At 42.6% G+C, this 25,130-nt stretch overlaps 2 protein-coding genes across 4 annotated transcripts in view; one reads left to right on the top strand and one right to left on the bottom strand.

Moving 5' to 3' along the window:
• The window catches only part of LOC132873151 (adhesion G protein-coupled receptor F5-like), a 43,019-nt gene extending 40,657 nt beyond the window's left edge, over nt 1–2,362 (top strand). For all 3 annotated transcript variants that reach the window (XM_060908436.1, XM_060908438.1, XM_060908437.1), the window contains one exon: nt 970–2,362. In XM_060908436.1, coding sequence (XP_060764419.1) covers nt 970–1,037 — 68 coding nt within the window. In that variant the 3' untranslated portion in view covers nt 1,038–2,362. The remainder of the gene's footprint in view (nt 1–969) is intronic.
• Nucleotides 2,363–5,067: 2,705 nt separating this feature from the next.
• LOC132873245 (adhesion G-protein coupled receptor F1-like) overlaps nt 5,068–25,130 on the bottom strand; it is a 39,880-nt gene continuing 19,817 nt past the window's right edge. Inside the window, exon 3 of the mRNA XM_060908603.1 lies at nt 5,068–5,475. Within this exon, the coding sequence (XP_060764586.1) occupies nt 5,068–5,475 (408 nt within the window). The remainder of the gene's footprint in view (nt 5,476–25,130) is intronic.

Below are 25,130 nucleotides of genomic sequence, written 5' to 3' on the forward strand. Positions count from 1 at the left end.
CGGCGGAGGTCCGCATAGGCCAGCCAGCGGTCGGCGGGGAGCTGTAGCGCGGCCAGCTGCGCCTCTCCCGTTAGCAGAGGGAGGAGGCGCGCCGCGTGCTGCTCCATCGGCCACCCCGAGGCCTCTGCAACTTGCTCCAAGAGCATGATAAAAGCCTTGGGGTCGTCCTGCGGACCCATCTTGGTTACGGTGAGGGGGACAGGCCCGCGGTGGGAGCGCTGGTGGACCCCGACACGAGGAGGTGCCGGAACGCCTCCCGATCTTCTTGCTGGGCTAGCACCAGGGGCTCAAAGCGCCGTTCTTGTTCCTTGCGGAGGGTGACTAGCACCTGGTGCTGGCTTTGCTGGGCTGTGGCGAGGGCGTGGACCAGGTCGGCGAACGGGGAGGACTCCATGGGGCTGATCGGCTGCTGTACTCCACAATATCCCGGGTTTCAGCACCACTGTAGAGGTTCAGTACTGGTGGGTGGAGCACAGCGGATGGCAGGACAGAGATCAGGTTCAAAATAGCGTTTATTGCTACACTTTTCAGTTTAACAATTATAACTCGAACAGACACACACACGACTGGCGTCTTGTTCAGGGATGAGGTCTCCTCTGCTCTCAGCTCTCCCTCTTTAAATAGGGCGCGGTCACTGGGAAGACACACACAAACACAGGTTAATTGCAGTCAGATGTAGTGATTCTGCCACTTACCTTCCCTGACTCCGCCCTCCTGTCACAGACCGGTGCTTGGCCACACCCCCGCTGCCACAATACATTTTAATGACATGGCTTTTTTTCATCCACATTTTTTGATTGCACTTAATTCCACCTGAGGGTTATTGCTCTCACTTTTGCAAGTTAACTCTTACTTTTAGCACTATTACATTTTGTCTTTGCCATGTGTGAGCTTTATCATTCAATAAGCATGTGAGCATTGTCTTGATTTGTAAATAGCACTGACACTAATATTTTTGGTCTTTTGCAGATGCGTACAATGTCTCGAATGGTGAAACTTTTCCTTCAAGCATTTCGAATGCAGCTGCTGATAGTTAAGCAACAGCACCTGAAATACACCCATATTATAAGAGTTTCGTTCACCAAAGCATTATACTGTATATCTACATACAAAAGAAGAAAGGCATTTCATTGTTTAGGCTGTTGTCATTAACAGAGATGAATGATGTTAAATCAAAGAAAATGAAAAATTAACTAATAAAAATAAAGATAAAAAAAAACAAAAGGACACTTTTAAAAGAATCTAGCTCAAACCCCATGATAGGTGATTTCAGAATGATGTATAAGGAAATAATTTAGAACTTCTTAAATAAGCTTATAATATAAGCTGGATTTGGCCGAAAATTATTATTTTTGCTCCTTTGATCAGTTTGAATTTTAACTGACATCAGGAGGCGCACTGCTGAAATATAGCCATATATATTTTAAGGAATTATCCATTTTATACAATGCTTATTGGGCAGCATTTTAACTGAAAAGGAAGCATTACAAGCATCATCAAGTCTTCATAGATCATCATTTTTAGCACATTAAAAACATGACCACAATACTGTTGACTGATTAACAGCTATCTGCCTATCCATCCATCCATCCATCCATCCATCCATCCATCCATCCATTATCTGTAGCTGCTTATCCTGTCCTACAGGGTCACAGGCAAGCTGGAGCCTATCCCAGCTGACTATGGGCGAGAGGTGGGGTACACCCTGGACAAGTCGTTATACTGTATAATTATATATTGTATAATTATACAGTATAATGACTGTATAATTATACTGTATAATTATACTGTATAATTCCTCATACCTAAAGTCAGTAAGCCTGTTTGATATATCTACAATTGCTCAGTTGTCAATTCCTGTCATTCTTAGCTTTTTTTTAACCAAACATCATCACAAAGTACCACACACACATTTTAATGGAGAAAGTACTGCTTTCACTGTTTTACATTTCTATTTAACAGATTGTTTAATCAGTATGCAAATGACATCTAGTCATGTTGAAGGTTTTTGTGGTAAATAAATAGGTTGAGGAAGTGAATGCAGAGAATAGGCCATAATGAAACTCGAATGGTATGAAATGTTTTGATGTAAACAAAATACTTAATATGGTTTGCAAATTATTTGCCAAATATAATTCTTTTAAAAAAATCACAGTAAAAGCATGGCTTATGAGTTAAACTTCTGACATGGGATTACTCCTTAATTTATGTGCTTTGTGGTTAGACAAATTTTGAATGACCATAAATGTTTTGAAACCTTGTATAAGTTTGGTTTCCTGATGGGTACTTTGATTTTCTATTTTCCCAAATCTACTCATAACAGGAATAAAGTTCATTAAAACCATTAACATTCTTAACAAAAGGTTTTCAAATACTGTCCTTATTTATCTTCACTGTTTGATATTTCACCTCCACCACCATCTAAATTAAAAGGAATGTCTTAAATATTACATTTACATATACAAAAACAAGCAAATGGTCCATGGATCACCAAAGGATTAAAAAATGCCTGTAAAAAAAAGAACACGCTGTATAGACAATTCATAAAAAAAAGAACTTTGGAGGCAGAAATTAAATATAAAAAATACAAGAATAAATTAACCAGCATTATGAGGACATGTAAGAAGGAATATTATAATAAATTATTAGATAGTAATAAAAATAATATGAAGGGGCTATGGAATGTACTGAATAGTATTATTAGGAATAGAGCTAAAAACAAAAACACAAGCTACCCTGATCATTATATTGAGAATGACAGATCAATAAATAATATGGAGGAAGTGGTAAATGGTTTTAATAGATTCTTTGTAAATGTGGGATCAGATTTGGCAGAAAAGATTCAAGATACAGACACACCTGGAGGGGCGGAGGCTGCTCGATGGGAGAGAAATCCTAAATCTATATTCCTTGGTGCAGTTGGCATAAAAGAGGTCATAGACATTGTAAGGAGAAGTGAAAGTAAAACCTCCACTGACTGGAATGATATTGATACGAGTTTAATAAAAAAAGTTATTGAAGAAATTGCAGAACCATTTACTCACATATATAATATGTCTTTTCAATCTGGTAAATTTCCAAACAACATGAAAATAGCTAAAGTTATACCTTTATATAAATGTGGAGATAGACACCATTACACAAATTACAGGCCAGTTTCTTTACTCTCTCAGTTCTCCAAGATCCTCGAAAAACTGTTCACAGCAAAACTAGACAATTTCATTGAAAAATATAAACTTTTAGCTGACAGTCAATACGGATTCCGGAAAGACAGATCAACAACCCTGGCATTAATGGAACTTATCGAGAAAATCACAAATGGTATAGACAATAAAAAACATGTTATGGGAATTTTCATAGATCTAAAGAAAGCATTTGATACAATAAATCACGACATTCTATTCAAAAAATTAGAGAGGTATGGTATCAGAGGGGTTGGTTTGGACTGGGTGAGGAGCTACTTAAGTAACAGGCAACAATTTGTAAAAATTGGAGATCACACATCTGAGTATTTGCCCATAACATGTGGAGTACCGCAAGGGTCTGTCTTAGGTCCTAAACTGTTTATATTGTACATTAATGATTTATGTAATGTATCAAGTATAATGAAATGCATATTATTTGCTGATGATACAAACATCTTTTGCGCCGGGGACAATGCACAGCAGCTTATGGAAACAATCACAACCGAAATGAATAAATTAAAAAGGTGGTTTAACGTAAACAAATTGTCATTGAATTTGAGTAAAACAAAGATTATGTTATTTGGAAAATATAAGTCGAACCCTCAAGTTGAATTGAAAATTGACAACATAACCATAGAAAGAGTGTATGAAATAAAATTTCTGGGTGTGATTGTTGATCATAAAGTCTGCTGGAAACCGCATATTAATCATGTTAAAGCAAAAATAGCAAAGATTACTGCAATTTTGGGGAAATCAAGACACATTCTGGACTATAAATCACTACATACTCTGTATAATGCACTCATATTTCCATATTTGAGCTACTGTGTGGAGATATGGGGTAATACCTACAAATCTAACCTGCAGCCATTATGCACATTACAAAAAAGAGCAATAAGAATTGTCAATAATATGGGATATCTTGAGCATACAAACGCATTATTCGTAAAAGCACACACTCTGAAATTCACTGATCTGGTTAAACACAAGACTGCACAAATTATGTATAAAGCAAGACATAACCTTCTTCCGGGTGAGGTACAAAATACGTTTATGGAAAGGCAGGGTGGGTATAACCTGAGAGGGGAAATGAATTTTAAGAGAGTAAATGTTAGAACAACTATGAAAAGTATGTGCATAACAGTCTGTGGGGTGAAATTGTGGAATGGTCTGGATAATGAGCTCAAAAATAGCACCAACATAAAACTGTTTAAAAAATTATAAAAAAACATGTTAATAAAAATATATGAGAATGAGGACAGGCAGACTATATAGGTGATGATGAAATTGAGAGTAAGTCTGTGACTGGTCTTCTTGTATTTAGTGTATAGTTATAGGTATGTGTATATGTATGTACTGTATATATGTATTGTATGTGTGTATATATGCATAGCATAAGTATCTGTATATATGATTTGATTTGGTCGATATTATACCATGTCGGTATGTTTTGATATGTTGGTATGTTTTCTTTTTTGTTTATTGCTTTTGTTTTCTTTTGTATATATAGTTTATTATGGTGGAAAGTGACATTTGATTAGCGGTGGTATAGAGGGTTAGGATTGGATAAGTTATTACTTCTTCCTAATCCTTTCTGAACATTATGTTATTGCCTTGTGGCTACGCTATTCTGTTTGTTTATGATGATGTTTTGATTATTGTATTTTTTATTTAAATTTTTATTTTTATATCTTTCTTCTTTATTGTTCAGAATAAAGTAATCAATCAATCAAAAAATATGTAAAACAACATCTAGTTAAGCCAGAAGTATTTTGGAAAGAAGTGCTGGGGACTGAAGGAAAAATAGAACTTTAGTCACAATCACCAAAGGTATGCTTGGAGGAAAAAAATGGAGCAGAAAAGATCAACCATGGGGGTGAATCTATGATGATTTGCTTGTGCGGCACCTAGTGGCACAGGAAATACTGCATGTGTAGATGGAGGAATAGCTGTTGAACTCCAACATCTTGTTCAGCCTCCAGAAGTCATTACAGAGTTGGAGGTTTCCATCAGGCTTGGGTATGACAACAGTGGGATTAGACCAAGGACTGGTGGATTCCTCAATGATGCCTTCCTGAAGCATCCTGGCTACTTTTGCCTCTATAGCTTGGTGGTGGGTCTCTGGGACTTGGTAGAGTTGCTGTTGGATGACTCTTCCTGCAAGGGTTTTGATGTCATGATGTAGGAGGTGAGTCCACCCAGGCTCTGCAGAGAGCACTTCTTTAAACTGATCCTTCAGTTCCCTCAGCTCTTGTAGCTGGGTAGATGTTAAATCCTCGCCTGGCGGGACCTGTGGGGGAGACAGAGAAGGCTGAGAGTGTGGGTACCAGTCCAATCCAGTGTTTCAACAGATTAATATGATAAAGTTGGCTGAGGGCTTGCTTACTTGGCTGTTGCAGGTGGTAGTTCACAGGACCTACTCGCTCCTGGACCATGTAGGAGCCTTGCCAATGAGCAAGGAACTTGCAACTGGCACTGGGGAGGAGCAAGAGCACATGGTTGTGAGGTGGGAACTCTCATGGCTGGGCCAGCCAGTTGTAGACACTTTGCTGTTCCCTCTGGGCTGCCTGCATGTGCTCCTGTATGATGGAGGCCACCCTGTCAATCCACTCTTGCATCTCCTGGGTGTAATCAATGAGGGAGCTGAATGGGGATGGCTGCTCCTCCCAGGCTTCCCTGACAGTGTCCAGTAGGCCCCTGGGTCACTGGCTGAAAAGGAGCTTGAAGAGCGTGAACCCTGTGGAGACCTGGGGAGTCTGATGCATGGCAAAGAGGAGGTAAGGGAGGAGTAGGCCCCAGTTCTGGCCATCTTCATCTACTACCATTTTCACCATCTATTTGAGGGTCTGGTTGAATCTTTCCATGATGCCATTGGTTTGAGGGTGGTAGACTGAAGTTTTGAGATCTTTGAACTACAGTAGGCAACACAGGTCTGTCATGAGTCTGGAGATGAAGGGGGTCCCTTGGTTTGTGAGGAGGTTCTTGGGGATCCTGGATCGGCTGAATAGGAGCATCAGCTCTCAGGTAATATTTTTCTAGGCAGCCCTGCGGAGAGGGACAGCCTCTGGGTATCATGTTGTGGGTGCAATTTGTAATTAACTGATCAATCTCATTAAATCAGTCTCATTAAATCAGTAAATCAGTCTCATTAAATCAGTAAATCAGTCTCATTAATAATAACATTAATTTTGGTGCTTAATAATAAATTACCAAACAGCTAAATTATGGTATATTCCAAATTATTATGATCACTTCTAATGCAGCAATGTATCACTTACCAAGCTACATAAAGCTACAGCCAATAGCACACTGAAGGCAATTTGGAATTCTTTGAGATTGGGTGACTTCCAGGATATATCAGCAAAACAGACAAATAAACACACAGTTTCACAATAAATTGAATTTATTATAACAAAGATAAAAATGAATAATAGCAGCTGAAATCTTCGGCAAACAGTGTGTGTGTACATGGGAGAGTGTGTGTGTGTGTGTGTGTGTGTGTGTGTGTGTGTGTGTGTGTGTGTGTGTGTGAGGCCTGTGGCCTAAAACAAAAGAATTAGCTCTGGGTCGCTAGGTAAGGTGTGTTTGAGTGTGTGTGTCCATGTGGTGAGGACAAAAGAATTAGCTCTGGGTTGCTAGCTAAGGCGCATTTGTGTGTGTGTCAGAGTGTGTGTGTGTGTGTGTGTGTGTGTGTGTGTGTGTGTGTGTGTGTGTGTGTGTGAGGCCTGTGGCCTACAACAAAAGAATTAGCTCTGGGTTGCTAGCTAAGGTGTGTTTGTGAGGCCTGTGGCCACGTGGTGAGGACAAAAGAATTAGCCGTGGTCGCTAACTCCACTAGCTTATAACATTACTAAATCCACTGAATCTTGATGAGGTCAAAATATGTGTAATAATGAAATTAAAGGTGTTAGGAAGGAGCAGAGAGCATGCAAACGCCTATCTATTAAACAAACAACTGAGAGAACATAGAACAATGTAGAACACAAAACCAGTGTGCACAATTAAACAATTCCTGAGTTTAAATTCATACTACTTCATAAAGCTAATTCCTAAGACTAGTTTCTGCCCAAAAATGCCAGCCTTACTTCAGTATCTTGCTTCCAGTGCAAGATTACAGAGGTGTTCCGAGACTTTTGGAGTCCACAGGAGCACATGGGGCTTTCTGTGAAAGCAGAGGATTTCTTGGTCCGAATGCTTCGTAGTTCGTGGAGAAAAGTCTCTGATCAAACAATGTGCACAGCGCTTTTAGTCAGAAGGAATCCGGTCGCTTCTAACTTTAAATTAACTGCTTTGGGCGGCAGTTTTGTAACGTTACTGATGATAGACAAACAAACCGGCTGTAGCTCAACTGAGAGAGAGAGAGAGCACGATTTAAGTAGTTCTACCGTGGCCAATGGTAAACAAAAACCGTGCTGAATCGTTTTTCTCGGGAGAAAGACGTCTTTATCTTGGGTGCTCGAAGGAGCGGATCTCTTTTGTGTCTCGACGGTTTGAATCCATGACGAAAGAGAGAGAGCCTCTTTATGTCAGTGTGACCCGAGTCACATCCGCGCCAAAAGAGATAGAACGGAAGTTTGCTCAGTTACTTATGGCTTCATGGAGGATGTGACGTAGGTGATCCCGCCCAGGCGTGACGTAGGTCACCGCGGAAGTTATTGATGGGAGTTGTAGTCCTAAAAGACGAGACAGGCGGTACCTACATTCCCCCTTTTGGTCTCAGGGGTATGATGGAGTCGTAGCACTGAGAGCACAGTACCGTACAGTCCACGTGTCCATAGTCCTTGAGGTAGCCTTGCCCTGTACAGTCCATGGTGTCCTGTGAAAACTGTGTAAACTCATGAGTTCCAGTAAGACAGTTGGAGGCAGAGGCATTTGGGCATATAATCAGGCTATAGGCATTTTGGGCATATAATCACTCTATCTAACTAGGTCAGAATCACATCCATACAGAAACATTAAACCCTACATATATACTTCATTTCCTATGCATAAAAACAAGAAAAGAGAAGAAATGAAGGAAAGAAAATATTAGTGTTTGGGTTGGTAAATGTGACTGGAAATGTTGGTGTACGCTTATGGTGAGTGAGGCGTACGAGCTAGGTGGACAGGATGGGCCTAACTGTCGTCCCCCCCTTTTGGAGTGAGGACTGTTCAAAAGGCTTGATTTGATTGTTATGGAAATCGATATGAGGGCGTTTGATTAGGCCTGGATGTCCTAACGCGATACGCGACGGGGGACAGTTTTCCCACAATCAAAAGGTCTCGACCAGGGTGGTAGGAACTTTTTGAGACTTCTACCGGCTTGGTAAAGTTGAAATATAGGACTTTCTCGCCTATTTGATATTCGTGATGGGAGGCTTTTCGGTCGTAGTAGGCCTTTTGCCCTTTTACGCTCGCTTCTATTTATCTGTTGAGGGATCTAACCTCTGTAACAGTCTTTTAATCTCAGCCAACTGGGCTCTCAAAGAGTCCAGCTCTGAGCGGAACTTACCAGGTTGGTCTGAGTCACTGTGTCGGTCACCTCTACCCCTACGTTTAGAGCTACGGTCAGAGCACTCCTGCCATCTCTGGCCAGAGCGAGGATGACGGTCTTGCTGCCAACCGCCTTGTTCCCTACGACCCTTTCCATATGATGGGCGGTTGCCATGGTCACTGTGACCTTGCCATCGGTCTCTCCTGGCCTTACCTTGCTGATTCTTCCACTCACCCTGGTGATGGCTCGGCAAGAGGCGGTTCGGACCGGGATTTCTCCGGGGGGGGGTCCCCCTTTTGGAGCTTCACCTCCTTCTAAGGCTAGCGGGGGCTTGTCCTCACCCTGGAGGCTAAGGACTCTGGGTTCATCATTGTTTCTGTCTGTGGTTTTGACAATGGTCTCCCAGGTCATTTGGGCTAGTTGCCTAGTTTCTCTCATCGAGTAGAAACCTTGTCGACACGCCAGTGTGACTTGAGTCCGCACGCTTGGGTAGAGGTTATGTAAGAAGAGGGATTTGAAGCCTCTATCTTCTTCCAAGCCTGGTGCACTACTACCCTGGAAATAGGCAGTACGTAGCCGTCTATAATATTCAGGAGGCGCCTCAGACCATTTCTGTTTAATTTGTAATGCACACAATGTCACGGAGATTTCATCCGTGTATGGCGCATATTCTTCCCTCATGTAATTGTGAAGTTTTGAATAACTATCACGAATGTTTGGGGGTAGCGTCTCTAAAAAGGCACAAACGCTGCTACTGGAGGTCTTCCAGATCAGTCTAAGTTTCTTTCGCATTGTGGCTTTCGGCAGGTCTATCAGGCATCAGTCAATTTCTCGCAAATAATCATTCACATTTGTTCTTTTATTCTCAGAATCGAATCGCTCAACATTGTTGGCAAGTAGGTCAATTTGCCGTAAGTGAAGAGTTTGGTGCACATCCTTGTGCAGCCTTCTTGGTTCTCCTGAGTACTCACTATCTAAGCTACTCTGGTATTGCTCCCGTTTCGCACTAGATTCATAGCCTCATTCATCCGAAGATAGATCAGGGATACTGTAGCACACTGACCTGGGTGTGCTATGGTCCTGGGCTCGGGATGAGCACAGTATGGCTCCACCCTGGCTAAACGACGAAGTCATATAGCGAGTTGATGGAGTTTGCCGGGGTGTCTGGTCCTCGACCAGGTAATCTACGGTGTCCGGTTCAGATGCCTCTTCCCGCTCTGAGCTTCGGCGCATTGTTGGGGGTCTTTCACGCCCCTCGCGTTCTTCTTGGGGGGTCTGCTCCTCAACAGTCCTCTTGGCAGCCTTTTCGGCTTTCTATAGCCTTTCGGCGCAATCATCAAGGGAGGTTTTCAAGACCTCACGCTCCCTATATAAATTATTGTTATCGGCTGCCAGCTCGGCGTTGCTGGTGGTCAGCCTTTCAACCTCTCAGCGGAGGCGTCTGATTTCTGAATCAGTATTTTGGAAGTACGACAGGAATAGCTTACCTAGTGCTTCTTGGACACCAATGGTTGTTCTTTTTGGATCTCTCATATGTTTATTTGAGTTATCTATGTTATTCTGGCATTCACCCTTACTCGTGTTCCTAATGGTTGCCTTTTCAGAGGCAGAGCAGTGAATGAAGTCTGCGATGACCTCAAGGAGAGACATGTCTTGAGCGTTGTTTTCAACTTCTGAGACACGAGGGGATGCCATTTTACTTAGGTTGGATATTATGTAATTAATTAATCAATGAGTTAATTTATTAATTAATTGTTATTAATTAATATTAACTACGTAATAGTTTGTTTGGAAATGCTATCTCTTATCCTAAGTTATGAAAAGGTTATTAGTATTTTGTGATATGGTTATCACGCTACTGTTAACCGTTTAACACACCTGGGAATATACCTTAGCAGTTGCTTAATCAAACTGATAATTTATCTGTTGTTGCAACAATATTCAAGAAGTCAACAAACCAATCTCCTCACATGGGGCACCAATTAATGTAGGTGCAATTTGTAATTAAGTGATCAATCTCATTAAATCAGTCTCATTAAATCAGTAAATCAGTCTCATTAAATCAGTAAATCAGTCTCATTAAATCAGTAAATCAGTCTCATTAATAATACCATTAATTTTGGTGCTTAATAATAAATTACCAAACAGCTAAATTATGGTATATTCCAAATTATTACGATCACTTCTAATGCAGCAATGTATCACTTACCAAGCTACATAAAGCTACAGCCAATAGCACACTGAAGGCAATTTGGAATTCTTTGAGATTGGGTGACTTCCAGGATATATCAGCAAAACAGACAAATAAACACACAGTTTCACAATAAATTGAATTTACTATAAGAAAGATAAAAATGAATAATAGCAGCTGAAATCTTCGGCAAACAGTGGGGTATGTGTGTACATGGGAGTGTGTGTGTGTGTGTGTGTGTGTGTGTGTGTGTGTGTGTGTGTGTGTTTGTGTGTGTGTGTGTGTGTGTGTGTGTGAGGCCTGTGGCCTACAACAAAAGAATTAGCTCTGGGTTGCTAGCTAAGGTGTGTTTGTGAGGCCTGTGGCCACGTGGTGAGGACAAAAGAATTAGCCGTGGTCGCTAACTCCACTAGCTTATAACATTACTAAATCCACTGAAATCTTGATGAGGTCAAAATATGTGTAATAATGAAATTAAAGGTGTTAGGAAGGAGCAGAGAGCATGCAAAAGCCTATCCATTAAACAAACAACTGAGAGAACATAGAACAATGTAGAACACAAAACCAGTGTGCACAATTAAACAATTCCTGAGTTTAAATTCACACTACTTCATAAAGCTAATTCTTAAGACTAGTTTCTGTCCAAAAATGCCAGCCTTACTTCAGTATCTTGCTTCCAGTGCAAGATTATAGAGGTGTTCCGAGACTTTTGGAGTCCACAGGAGCACGTGGGGCTTTCCGTGAAAGCAGAGGATTTCTTGGTCCGAACGCTTCGTAGTTTGTGGAGAAAAGTCTCTGATCAAACAATGTGCACAGCGCTTTTAGTCAGAAGGAATCCGGTCGCTTCTAACTTTAAATTAACTGCTTTGGGCGGCAGTTTTGTAACGTTACTGATGATAGACAAACAAACCGGCTGTAGCTCAACCGAGAGAGAGAGATAGCATGATTTAAGTAGTTCTACCGTGGCCAATGGTAAACAAAAAACGCGCTGAATTGTTTTTCTTGGGAGAAAGACGTCTTTATCTTGGGTGCTCGAAGGAGCGGATCTCTTTTGTGTCTGGACGGCTTGAGTCCACGACGAGAGAGAGAGAGCCTCTTTATGTCAGTGTGACCCGAGTCACATCTGTGCCAAAAGAGATAGACCGGAAGGTTGCTCAGTTACTTATGGCTTCATGGAGGATGTGACGTAGGTGATCCCGCCCAGGCGTGACGTAGGTCAACGCGGAAGTTATTGATGGGAGTTGTAGTCCTAAAAGACAAGACAGGCAGTACCTACAATGTAGTGTAGTCGATGATCTCAAGGACGTACTTGTGGCCATGGGTGGACTTTGGCAGTGGCCTGATGAGATCCTTGTCCACCTGCTTGAAAGGGATCCTGATGATGGGAAGGAGAATCAATGGAGCAGGGGCTGGCCAATGAGGGGAGGTCTGCTGGCACTGGATGGCACCGCTGGCAAAAGTTATATACCACGGCCACCATTCCTGGCCAGTGGAACTGGTCCTGGATTTTTTCCAGTGTATTCTGATGTCCCAGTTGGTTTCCTACCAGGTGGGCATGGGCCAGGTGCGTGGAGTTGATCTTTGGACAAGCCACTGAATTAAAATTGTGGTGATTGTTACCTCTAGTGGCTGGGACAATCACTGTTCTTGGTTATTGTGACACTGACATGTGCAAGCTACAAATACTGTACCTTAATAGATTTTAAAAATTAATTTGTGGTAATGGGTGGCACGGTGGTGTAGTAGTTAGCGCTGTCGCCTCACAGCAAGAAGGTCCGGGTTCAAGCCCTGTGGCCGGTGAGGGCCTTTCTGTGTGGAGTTTGCATGTTCTCCCCGTGTCCTTGTGGGTTTCCTCCGGGTGCTCCGGTTTCCCCCACAGTCCAAAGACATGCAGGTTAAGTTAACTGGTGGCTCTAAATTGACCGTAGGTGTGAATGTGAGTGTGAATGGTTGTCTGTGTCTATGTGTCAGCCCTGTGATGACCTGGCGACTTGTCCAGGGTGTACCCCGCCTTTCGCCCGTAGTCAGCTGGGATAGGCTCCAGCTTGCCTGCGACCCTGTAGAACAGGATAAAGCGGCTAGAGATAATGAGATGAGATGAAAATTTGTGGTAATCTTTCTCTATAAATTGTGACAGCCAGTAAGCTTATTACACTTTATATGTGGCCATATATCATGTCATAAGTAACTAGCAAACTGATAATAACTTCTAATATAATGTACAAGACATGCTGTATAGTAGGCAAATAAGTTTTATGTTGAAAAGATACAACTGAGTCTCGGTATGATACTGGGCTGATGATTTCCTTAGCCCTACCATGCGATCATGTTGTACTGAGTAAAACTTTCTTATTGGAAAATGGGTTATAGCTATCAGGAATGTGTTTTACTTGAAAACTCCTGTTTAATAACAAAACGATTGATGCAAAATATGTATTAAACTAGATAAAATCTTGTTTAAATGTTTAATTTCACTAAATTAGTGTCTGACTACATTGGGTGCCCATATTAAACAAAACAGACATTATGGTTTTGAGTTCTGAATTTGTAAGATCTAATCTTTTCTTAAAGGATTGTATGAATCAAAACTAAATAGATAAAGAAAAAAGGTACATGTTCTCTGTGCCAAGTTTTTCGGTCTTCCATTCTAACCTTGGCTAACCATGGCTTCATGGATCTCACTTTATGGACAGTGGAATTTTAATGCTAGAACAGTGCTTGAACCTCTTAATTCGAGTGAAGGGAAATTGTAATGCTATGGCATACAAGGATTTTCTATACCAGTGATTCTCAAACTGTGGTATGCGGGCTCCATTCTAGTGGTACGCCAAAGAATCACTTAATTAAATATAAATACAATTTAAAAAATAAAACGTGAAATACTATCCATAATTTCCGAATGGATGAAAATATCTTATCAACCGATGACAAGAAAATGAAAGGAGATACAAATTAAGTTAATAATTTTAAAAAAGTTTGCAAGTGCTTCTGGGTAGCCATACGTAGCGTACGTACGTATTCCCGCCGGTTCCACTGACAGACGGTTATCCGCCATTGGTAGACTAGGCTGTGATGGGAAAAGGTGGAGGTGGCTTTGCTAATTATGGTGAGTACGACAAAATTACTGTTGTGGCTTAAATCCGCGAATGCGAGCGTGGATCAAGAGAGAGGGAAAACTGAAGAGGACGTGTGTGAGCATGAGAGGGTGCATGCTCATGCAGCGACCGGCAGCAGGTAATGTCTGTGTGTTGTGATGTTCGTTTGTTTCATTTTAATATCGCTTGTCTGTGTTAATAACTTGTAACTTTTCACTTGGACAAGTAGAAGTTTAGCGTTTACAGACAGCGTGGTGGTTTGGCTAACTAAAATGGGACTTTGGACACTGATATTGTTGTGGATTGTATTTGTGCTGGTTTGGGGTTGTGGCGACTCATCTCCACCCCTGGTAACAAGGATCCAGTACTCCAGGGAGTTTCTCCTAAGTTGGAGTCATGTTTCACATGGGCCACCAAACTTGCTACTTGACTGGAACTTATTAAGAACAATGTCGTTCGTAAAATATCATCAGGAATCGGGTACCGCTCGGGGAATTAGGACCAGGAAGCGAGGACGCAGAGGAGGGGTCTGGCAGAGGGTGAAAATACAGTCACTTTCACGCGTCCCTCTGCCGACAATCCTCCTTTCGAATGTGCAGTCACTTCGGAACAAGTCTGAGGAATTACAAACACAGGTCAGGTACTTCCATGAGTTTAGAGACTCTTGTATCCTGGCGCTTACAGAGACATGGCTGTCCGATCACGATATGGATAGCGATTTGGAACTGCCTGGCTTTGGTTCGCCGGTTCGGCTGGATAGAGATGAGACGGCTACAGGCAAGTGCACTGGTGGGGGCGTGTGTCTATATGTTAATGAGCGCTGGTGCAGATCAGTCATTGTTAGAGAGAGAATCTGCACTGTTGATGTTGAATTGCTCACGGTGGCACTGCGCCCCTTTTATCTCCCGCATGAGTTTCCCCAGCTGTTTGTTACTCTGGTGTACATCCATCCCAAAGCGAACAATAACAATGCCTGTGAAATTATTTCCCAAGTACCCACTCTCTGCAAATGCGAACCCCTGATGCTCCAATCATTATTCTTGGCGACATGAACAACTGCTCTCTGTCTAAAGTACTCAGAGATTTTCATCAGTATGTCACATGCCCCACTAGACAAAACAAAACGTTGGACTTGTGTTATTGTTCAGTAAAAAATGCATTCAAGTCCATCCCTCTTCCACCTCTTGGCTCATCGGATCATAATTGTGTTCATCTAATCCCCATATATCAAATGGCTCTTAAGAGACTCAAGAGACAGATTGTTCAGATTGAGGATTGGTCAGAGGGCTTTTGCCTTGCTCTTCAGGGATGCCTGGAATGTACAGATCTGGACATGTTTAAAGATTCCTGCTCTGACATTGATGAATTGACAGATGTGATCAGTAGTTGGGTGTCTTATTGTAAGGATATTGTCATTCCAACTAAGCCAGTTAAAATTTATCCCAACAGTAAACCATGGGTTACTAAGTCTATTAAATGTCTATTGCGTGAGAAAAATAGAGCCTTTAAAGAGGGTAACATACTAGCGCTGCATAAAATACAGAAAGAGTTAAAATGAGAAATTAAGGTGGGCAAAATGAAGTATAGAGATAAATTAGAAACACACTTAAAAAGGAACAACCTGGGCTCGGCCTGGGATAGCATGAAGACTATGGTGGGGCTTAAGGAAAGGGGAAGGAGGAAGATAGAATTTAACAACATACCTGATCCAGAGCTGGCAGAGGATCTCAACAGGTTCTAGGTCAGCTTCAACACACACGACTTCAGTAACAGGCATTCTGAACTTAAGCAGAGTCTTCTGACATCCCAGCCATTCACCCCTAGCTTTAATGAGCAGAGTGTTGTTAAATGTTTTAAATATTGTAATTTGAAGAAAAGCCCAGGCCCAGATAATATCAGTGGACGTATGTTAAAAGTGTGTGCTGAACAGTTAGGCCCTATTTTCTTTTATATATTTACTTTGTCACTGTCCCTGCAGAGGGTGCCATCTCTATGGAAGCAGTCTGTTGTGGTTCCTGTGGCTAAGGTTAGCCGGCCTCAGACCCTAAATGATTTTAGGCCAGTGGCCCTTACATCTCTTGTAGTAAAATCCCTGGAGAGGCTGATTAAAGCTGAGCTCTTGGTCATGGTGGAACCTCTCCTGGACCCTTATCAGTTTGCTTATAGGGTCAAGAGGGGGGTGCAAGACGCTACAATTACTCTACTAAACTTTCTCTATAAACATCTTGAGACAAGTGGGAACCATGCAAGGCTGCTTTTTGTAGACTTTTCTTCAGCATTTAACACCATCCAACCCCACCTGTTAATTGAGAAATTACTGAACAACTTCAGTCTTGACCCAAGTTTGACTGGTTGGCTACTTGATTTCCTCACCCAGAGAGTCCAGAGAGTGAGGGTAAATAAAGCATTGTCCAGTGGCCTAACATCATCCACAGGCTCACCGCAGGGTTGTGTCCTCTCCCCTTTGTTGTACATATTGTACACCAATGATTGTTGTAGCCAGCATGACAATAGGCATATTTTAAAATTTGCAGATGATTTTGTAATTGTTAGTCTCTTGAATTCCCTTGAGGATGAACATGGGCCGGTTATTGACAACTTTGTGTCCTGGTGCAATGATGCTTTTTTGCACCTGAACATTAGTAAAACTAAAGATATGTCTATAGACTTTAGACGTCATACCCCTGTTTTTAAGCACAGTGTCATAAATGGCCAAGCCGTTGAAGTTGTGTCATCTTACAAGTATCTGGGCACCTTGATTGATGACCGACTTAAGTTTGATCTGAATACCACTGCCCTGTGCAAGAAAGGGCAGCAGAGACTTTCTGCACTTCAAAAGCTAGCTAAGTTTCAGGTTGACAAAACACTAATGACGCTGTTTTATAAAGCTTTTATCAAATCAATTCTTACATTCTCCATTATCTGTTGGTATGGAAATGTTACCATCAGAGAGAAAAATGCACTTTTAAAAATTGTGAATGTAGCTAGTAAGATAGTGGGTGTGAAGTTTGATAGTCTGAGTATTTTAATAAGCAGGTGTTTAACAAAGCCATTCAAATATATGAAGACCCAGGCCATCCATTGTACAATGAATACATTTTTTTGCCATCTGGCTTACGCCTTAAAACTCCAATGGCCTTCAAGCAGAGGTATAAAAATTATTTTATTCCCTTGTCTATTCAAATACTGAATACACAAACCAGGAAAAGATAGCTTTTTTCATTGTAGTCTTTGTCCTCACCTGTATTCTGTATGTTTTTTATATATCCTCATTTATTTGTTGAATATTTTATTTTTTACTGATTTTATTTTATAGTGTTATGTGTTATGTGGTGGTGGTGTGTGTGTGATGTGTGTGACCCTGTTTGCAACCAAATTGCCCATTTGGGACAAAGAAATAAATTGAACTTGAAGTTGAGGACGTGTGTGAGCCGAGCGCAGATGCTAACGACAGTGGCAAAACCAGCCCCAGAACTGCTAGCAAACAGCAGAAACCAGTGAGGAGGAAGTATGAGGAAAAATACATAAAACTGGGATTCATTTGGAGCGGGACAGAGGAGCTGCCCAGGCCGCAGTGTGTTGTATGCGGGGATGTTCTGAGCAACGAGTCCATGAAATCATCGCATCTCAAACGGCATCTTACAACCAAACACACAGCACTAAAGGACAAACCAATGGATGTTTTTTTTACGAAAACGTGATGAACTGAAGCAGTCCAAGTCCACCATTCTGTCCTATGGTACACCCATAGCCAAAGCACAGGAAGCTTCATATCGTGCCAGCCTCCTGATCGCCAGAGCCGGTAAGCCGCACACAATCGGGGAACTGCTGTGTTTACCATTAGCCAAAGAGATGACACGTATCATGTGTGGAGAGAAAGCTGCCACAGAGTTAAACTTGGTGCCGCTTTCAAATGACATCGTGTCAAGGAGGATAAAGGACATGGCTGACAATGTTAAAAAGACACTGATTGAGTGCATTAAGAACAGTAGATATTTTGCCATACAGCTTGATGAGACTACAGATGTTGCAGATTTGGCCAATTTATTGGTTTATGTCAGATATGAATATGATGGTGTGGTGCAGGAGGACTTTATGTTCTGTAAATCACTGGAGACCAGAACTACATCAGAGCAAATATTCCAGTTACTGAACAAGTTCATCCAGGAGCATGGCTTGGATTGGACGTTGCAGGACTGTGTTCACAGAGGCATGCACACCCATCACATTCAGCTCAGTAAGTTGTCAATCAATAGTCAATCAGTCAATACTCTGTGTATATTTAACACAAGCTGTTATTCTTAATGCTTTTCCTCACTTTTGTTTTATTCTTAATCTTATTGTTCTTCCTCTGTTTGTGGGTGTGTGTTTCTGTTTCAGAAAGCAGTCACTGGAGTTATTTAACTTTTAAGTACATTTTCATTTAATCTTTAAGAACTGTCTTAATATTTATTTTAGTACAATGTTTATTTCACTTTTATGTGCAATTAATTTTATTTGATTCATTATTTAAGTACAGTGTTTTATTTTCCTATATTTAAACACAGTGTTACTGTTCAAAGTACTGTGTGTAATGTTACAGTGGCCAACAATATTAAATATACTTGTTAAATAAAACCTCCACCTTGTTTTTAATGAATACTTAGGCCTACTACGCTACTGTATTTTAATGTTGGTCGTTATGGTGGTACTTGGAGAGCCAAGTATTTTCTGAGGTGGTACTTGGTGAAAAAAGTTTGAGAACCATTGTTATAGATGATACCAGAACTCATACTTGATTTAGAAAATCTAAGAGATATTTCATTTGTCTCTTCAAAGGGTTTCTTTATTTTGTTGTTTGGAACGTTATTGGATCAGAAGGTACAGGTGTACTAAGATCATGACACAACTCTTTACTTCAATACAGAAATGACTATACAGACAGTGATACTTTGACATTCCTTGTTGTAATGTTTCTGTGTTGGTGGGTGGAGCACAGAGGACGTCAGGACAGAGATAAGGTTTGACAGACTGTTTTATTTTCACTCTTCAGTGCAAATATTTTCTACTCTCAGCCACACACGCACACACATTCCAATCATCTGGTTGTGGAGAGAGCTCCTTCCGCTCTCGCTCTCCCTCCTGATATAGGGCGTGGTCACTGGGAAGACACACAAACACAGGTTAATTGGTCTCAGGTGTAGTGATTCTGCCACTTGCCTTCCCTGACTCCACTCTCCTGTCACAGACCGGCGCTTGACCACGCCCCCGCTGCCACATACCCCCACCGCCCGACTCGGGCCGGGCGGCCGTCCAGCCTGCAGCCGACTCCCCCCCCCCTTGATGGGAGAGGAAGTCTGCCACGACCATCTGTGCCCCCGGCCTGTGGACTACCTTGAAATTAAAGGGTTGGAGCGCCAGATACCAACGGGTGATCCGCACGTTGGCATCTTTCATGCGATGGAGCCACTGGAGGGGCGCGTGGTCTGAACAGAGGGTGAAAGGGCGCCCCAGCAGGTAGTACCGGAGGGCGAGAACCGCCCACTTGATGGCCAAACACTCTTTCTCTATGGTGCTGTAGCGCCCCTCACGCACCGACAGCTTCCTGCTGATATACAGGACAGGGCGGTCCTCCCCCTCCACCTCCTGGGACAAAACCGCCCCCAGCCCTCTGTCCGACGCATCGGTCTGCAACATAAAGGGGAGAGAAAAGTCAGGGGAGTGTAGAAGTGGCCCCCCACACAGTGCAGCCTTTACCCCAGAAAAAGCACGCTGGCATTGCTCCGTCCACTGGACCGGATCTGGTGCCCCCTTTTTAGTGAGATCAGTCAGCGGGCTGGTGACGTCCGAATAATTAGGTAATACGATAATAGCCAGCCAGCCAGCCCCAGGAACTGTCTCACCCCCTTTTTGGTCTTGGGCCTCGGGCAGGCCGCAATTGCTGCCGTCTTATTAATTTGGGGACGCACCTGCCCGTTGCCCAAGTGGAAGCCCAGATACCGTACTTCCACCCGCCCAATCGCACACTTCTTTGGGTTGGCTGTGAGCCCCGCTCGCCTCAGCGACCTAAGGACGGCCCTCAGATGTTCGAGGTGCCGCTGCCAGTCATTACTATAGATGATGATGTCATCTAAATATGCGGCCACATACGTGGCGTGAGGGCGGAGGACTCTGTCCATCAGCCGCTGAAACGTAGCGGGCGCCCCAAACAGCCCAAACGGAAGGGTGACGAATTGGTGTAAACCAAACGGTGTGGAAAAGGCAGTTTTTTCTTGGGATAGTGGAGTCAAGGGGATCTGCCAATATCCCTTCGTCAAATCCAGCATCGAATAAAAGCGAGCAGTGCCAAGTCGATCGAGCAACTCATCAATACGAGGCATTGGGTACGCGTCGAATTTAGACACCGCGTTGACTTTTCTGTAGTCCACACAGAACCGGACCGAGCCGTCGGCCTTGGGTACCAAGACCACTGGGCTGCTTCAGTCACTGTGGGACTCCTTGACGATGCCCATTTCGAGCATGGTCTGAAGTTCTTCCCGAACCACGTTTTTTTTGTGCTCGGGTAGCCTGTAAGGGCGGCAACGCACTACCACCTACGGGGGCGTCTCTATGTGGTGCTCTATGAGGTTAGTGCGACCGGGCAGGGGCGAGAACACATCCGAAAACTTGGTCTGCAACTGGGCGACCTCCGTGAGTTGGGTCGGGGAGAGGTGGTCTCCACTGGGGACCGGAGAGGCACGTGATGCCAATGTCCCTTTTTGAACCTCCGGCCCCAGCTCCGCCTTCTCCGGAACCACCGACACCAACGCCACAGGGACCTCCTTGTTCTAGAGTTTAAGCAGATTGAGGTGGTAAATTTGTAGCGCCCCACCCCTGTCCGTTCGCCTCACCTCATAGTCGATGTCCCCGACTCGCCGTGTGACCTCAAAGGGTCCTTGCCAGTTGGCGATCAATTTGGAGCTTGACGTGGGCAACAGTATGAGTACCTTATCTCCCGGTGTGAACTCTCTAAGGCGCGTACCCTTGTTGTACAGGCGGGCTTGCCGTTCCTGGGCCTGCCGCAAATTCTCCTGAGTTAGGTGGGTGAGTGTGTGGAGTTTTGTGTGTGTGTGTGTGTGTGTGAGAGGGAGCAGCCCCTCCCTCCTGTGTGTGTGTGTGTGTGTGTGTGTGTGTGTGTGTGTGAGTGTGTGAGAGAGGGGGCAGCCCCTCCCTCGTGTGTGTGTGTGTGTGTGTGTGTGTGTGAGTGAGTGAGTGAGAGGGAGCAGCCCCTCCCTCCTGTGTGTGTGTGTGAGAGAGGGGGCAGCAGCCCCTCCCTCCTCTGTGTGTGTGTGTGTGTGTGTGAGAGAGAGGGAGCAGCCCCTCCCTCCTGTGTGTGTGTGTGTGTGTGTGTGTGTGTGTGTGTGTGAGAGGGAGCAGCCCCTCCCTCCTGTGTGTGTGTGTGTGAGTGAGAGGGAGTAGCCCCTCCCTCCTGTGTGTGTGTGTGTGTGTATGTGAGAGAGCGAGCAGCCCCTCCCCCACCCGCATGCTGAGAGCAGTCACACAGAAAGTGAAGGATCTTCTCAGAGTGCTCCCTCCAAACAACGGGGATTTACACAAAAACGGAAGGAGATATTCACAAAATTCTTTCCCATTGAGTGCTACAAGGCTCTCCTGAACACAATGATGTAATTTTTTGTACCTAGTGTAAAAAATATGGACAATAGAGCGAGTTGAAAACAAGTGACATTTCTGATTTTGTAGTGAAAGCGCTGTCAGGATTATAATGGGAGTCAATCGAAACGTTGTTTGCCATGCTCATCTCTCTGATTGCCTGTGATGTTGCGGTTTGCACCATTTATCAAGCTGCTTTGCTCTTCAAGCTAGCATATTGCTAGCACAAAATGGACAGGGTTTTGAAGAAGAGACTGAAGGAACGAACCAACAGCCCTGCTGTGGAGGACACTGCTGCGAAAAAAACTAAGAAGTCCTGGCCAACTAAAATCCGAAAATATGAGGCAGCACACATTAAGTATGGCTTTACAGCCATACAGAAAAATGGCCATGATTGCCCGAAATGCGTCCTCTGTCTGGAGACCCTGTCAAATGAGTGCTTAAAACCTTCGAAACTTCAGCATCACTTGGTACAAAAACATCCAACAGATGCCGAAAAAACAGTAGATTTCTTCAGACGCAAAGAAGAGCATTTGGTCAGGCAATGTTTCAGAAAGCAGTCACTGGAGTTATTTAACTTTTAAGTACATTTTCATTTAATCTTTAAGAACTGTCTTAATATTTATTTTAGTACAATGTTTATTTCACTTTTATGTGCAATTAATTTTATTTGATTCATTATTTAAGTACAGTGTTTTATTTTCCTATATTTAAACACAGTGTTACTGTTCAAAGTACTGTGTGTAATGTTACAGTGGCCAACAATATTAAATATACTTGTTAAATAAAACCTCCACCTTGTTTTTAATGAATACTTAGGTCTTACTTACTTAGAGAAGATTTGATTTTACCAGCCACCAAAGACATTTTCTGAGAATTGCTTGGTGAGGATGCTGCCAAAAAAAATCGATGCTGTCCCACTCTCTGATAACACCGTGAGCCGACGGACTGGTGACATGGTTCAAGACGTATCTGCTCAGCTGTTGGAGCAGGTGAGAGCCAGCGAATACTTCGCACTTCAGCTGGATGAGAGCACAGATTTATCCAGTGAGGCCCAACTGCTTGTGTACATCAGATTTCACAGGAAAGATTTGTGGAGGAAATACTATTTTGTAAAGCACTTGAAAGAAGAACTACTGGGAAAGACATTTTTCAAGTTTTGGACGATTACATCGAGTCTAATGGATTGGACTGGACCCGTTGTGTGTGGGGGGGTGTTTGGACGGAGCCACGGCAATGACCGGGAAGATCAGTCGAGTGACCGCACTCATTAAGCAGAAGGCCCCGCATGTAGTGGCTACACACTGCATGCTCCATCGCGAGGCACTGGTCGCAAAAAGGATGGATAACGAGTTGAATCAGGTACTACAGGAGGTTATACAGTTTATTGTTCAGTGTGAAAATATTTGTGTTGAAAACATGTTAGTTAATAATATTCTTATGCTAACAAATGTAACAATTATTGACTATTGAATAAAAGTAAGAGAAAACATTCTAAAAGTTGGTGTTTCTTTACATATTTTGTAGCATTGTCTGTGGGTTTGCAAAGGGGGTCCCCGGCCAGAAGCTAATGCTGTTTGGGGGGCCTTGGCATGGAAAAGTTTGGGAACCCCTGCCTTAATTCACTGCAGGTACTATTGTTACTTTAGTGTCATTTTTTTTCTGCAACTGCAATACCACACACTAAATATAATATACAGCTATGGAAAAAAATCACGAGACCACTTTTGATGGTGGTGACCATTAAAAGCAGTATCTTAATTTTTTTCCCCATAGCTGTAGATGGTCTTTTATCACTTATAACATTATAGATCAGTGATTCTCAAACTGTGGTATGTGGGCTCCATTCTAGTGGTACGCCAAAGAATCACTTAATTAAATATAAATACAATTTAAAAAATAAAACGTGAAATACTATCCATAATATCCGAATGGATGAAAATATCTTATCAACCGATGACAAGAAAATGAAAGGAGATACAAATTAAGTTAATAATTTTAAAAAAGTTTGCAAGTGCTTCTGGGTAGCCATACGTAGCGTACGTACGCATTCCCGCCAATTCCGCTGACAGATGGTTATCCGCCATTGGTAGACTAGGCTGTGATGGGAAAAGGTGGAGGTGGCTTTTCTGAGGTGGTACTTGGTGAAAAAAGTTTGAGAACCACTGTTCTATACAATTGTGCTTCCAACTTTGTGGCAACATTTCGGTGAAGAACTTCATATGAGTATGATGTCAGGTGTCCACATAGTCCATATAGTGGCAAATAAGCCACAGAGCACAAGTTATAAGCCTTGTTTGAAGCAAAAACATCTAGGTGTCTCATGCCACCAAGAAAAGGGTTTTAGGAGATTAAATTAAATAGTAAGTAAAATGTATTCTTTCTTTGGTTGTTATAACACAGATATGTAACATGTTTGTTCCCAGGCTACTTATTTGTCAACCAGTGTTAAATAACAGCCTTTCTCAATTAAAATCAAATGTAGTTTTGTATTTTGTCTGAATTAATAGTTTAGTAATTTTAGTGGAAGTGTGTTCAGCCTTTGATCAAAAGAACAGGAGATTGTGAGTTCAAATACCAGCACTGCCAAATGGTTCTTAAGCAAGTTCTTCACCTTATTCTTCACCTGTTCAGAATGTATCCTGCCTCAGTTGGAAGTAGCTTTAGATGAAAGTAAAAAGCAAATACCAACATTCAGCCATATTAGCTTAACTATGAGAAATGGTATCCTAGTTTTCTGAAGCTGGCGTGGACAAAATTCTGCCTTCCGATATATTGTGCGCACCTGCAAAAGACCAGAATATTAGTGTCAGTGTCACACAACATGGGACAGTGCGCGTTAATTTGGAGGATGGAAATGGTAACAAATGTTATAGCAGAGGTTATCGTGGTTATCACACACAGCACGATGGTTGTGTTGTGTGTTATGTTGTATTTATTGTCAGAATTACTTGTTAGCATAAAGTGTACATTCTAAGCTCATATCCTTCAGTTCACGTAGTATACATACCTCTCCTCCATAACCTCTGAATGAAAGAAAATCCACCTGAGGATGGTGGTCCTGTCCTTGTTCTCTGTAATTTAGATACATCAGTCATTGATGTGCAGTAATTCATTTTGATAGCAAACATAAAATAAAGAAAATATGAATAAATTGGTCTAAATAGCCATATCTAGATAACAGAAAAAATAAAGAATGTTTTCCCTGGTGCGATGAGAGCTAATGTTTGCACTTGCCAACTTTCTTGCCAATGCTTCTCGGACCTACAAGTAGAAAGACAAGTGTGGCAGCGGGGGCGTGGTCAAGCGCCGGTCTGTGACAGGAGGGTGGAGTCAGGGAAGGTGCAGAATCACTACACCTGAGAGCAATTAAACTGTGTTTGTGTGTCTTCCCAGTGACTGCGCCCTATATCAGGAGGGAGAGCGAGAGTGGAAGGAGCTCTCTCCACAACCAGATAACTGGAATGTGTGTGCGTGTGTGGCTGAGAGTAGAAAATATTTGCACTGAAAAGTGAAAATAAAACAGTCTGTCAAACCTTATCTCTGTCCTGCCGTCC

The sequence above is a fragment of the Neoarius graeffei genome, chromosome 25 (assembly GCF_027579695.1).
Source record: "Neoarius graeffei isolate fNeoGra1 chromosome 25, fNeoGra1.pri, whole genome shotgun sequence".
NCBI classification, from domain to species: domain Eukaryota; kingdom Metazoa; phylum Chordata; class Actinopteri; order Siluriformes; family Ariidae; genus Neoarius; species Neoarius graeffei.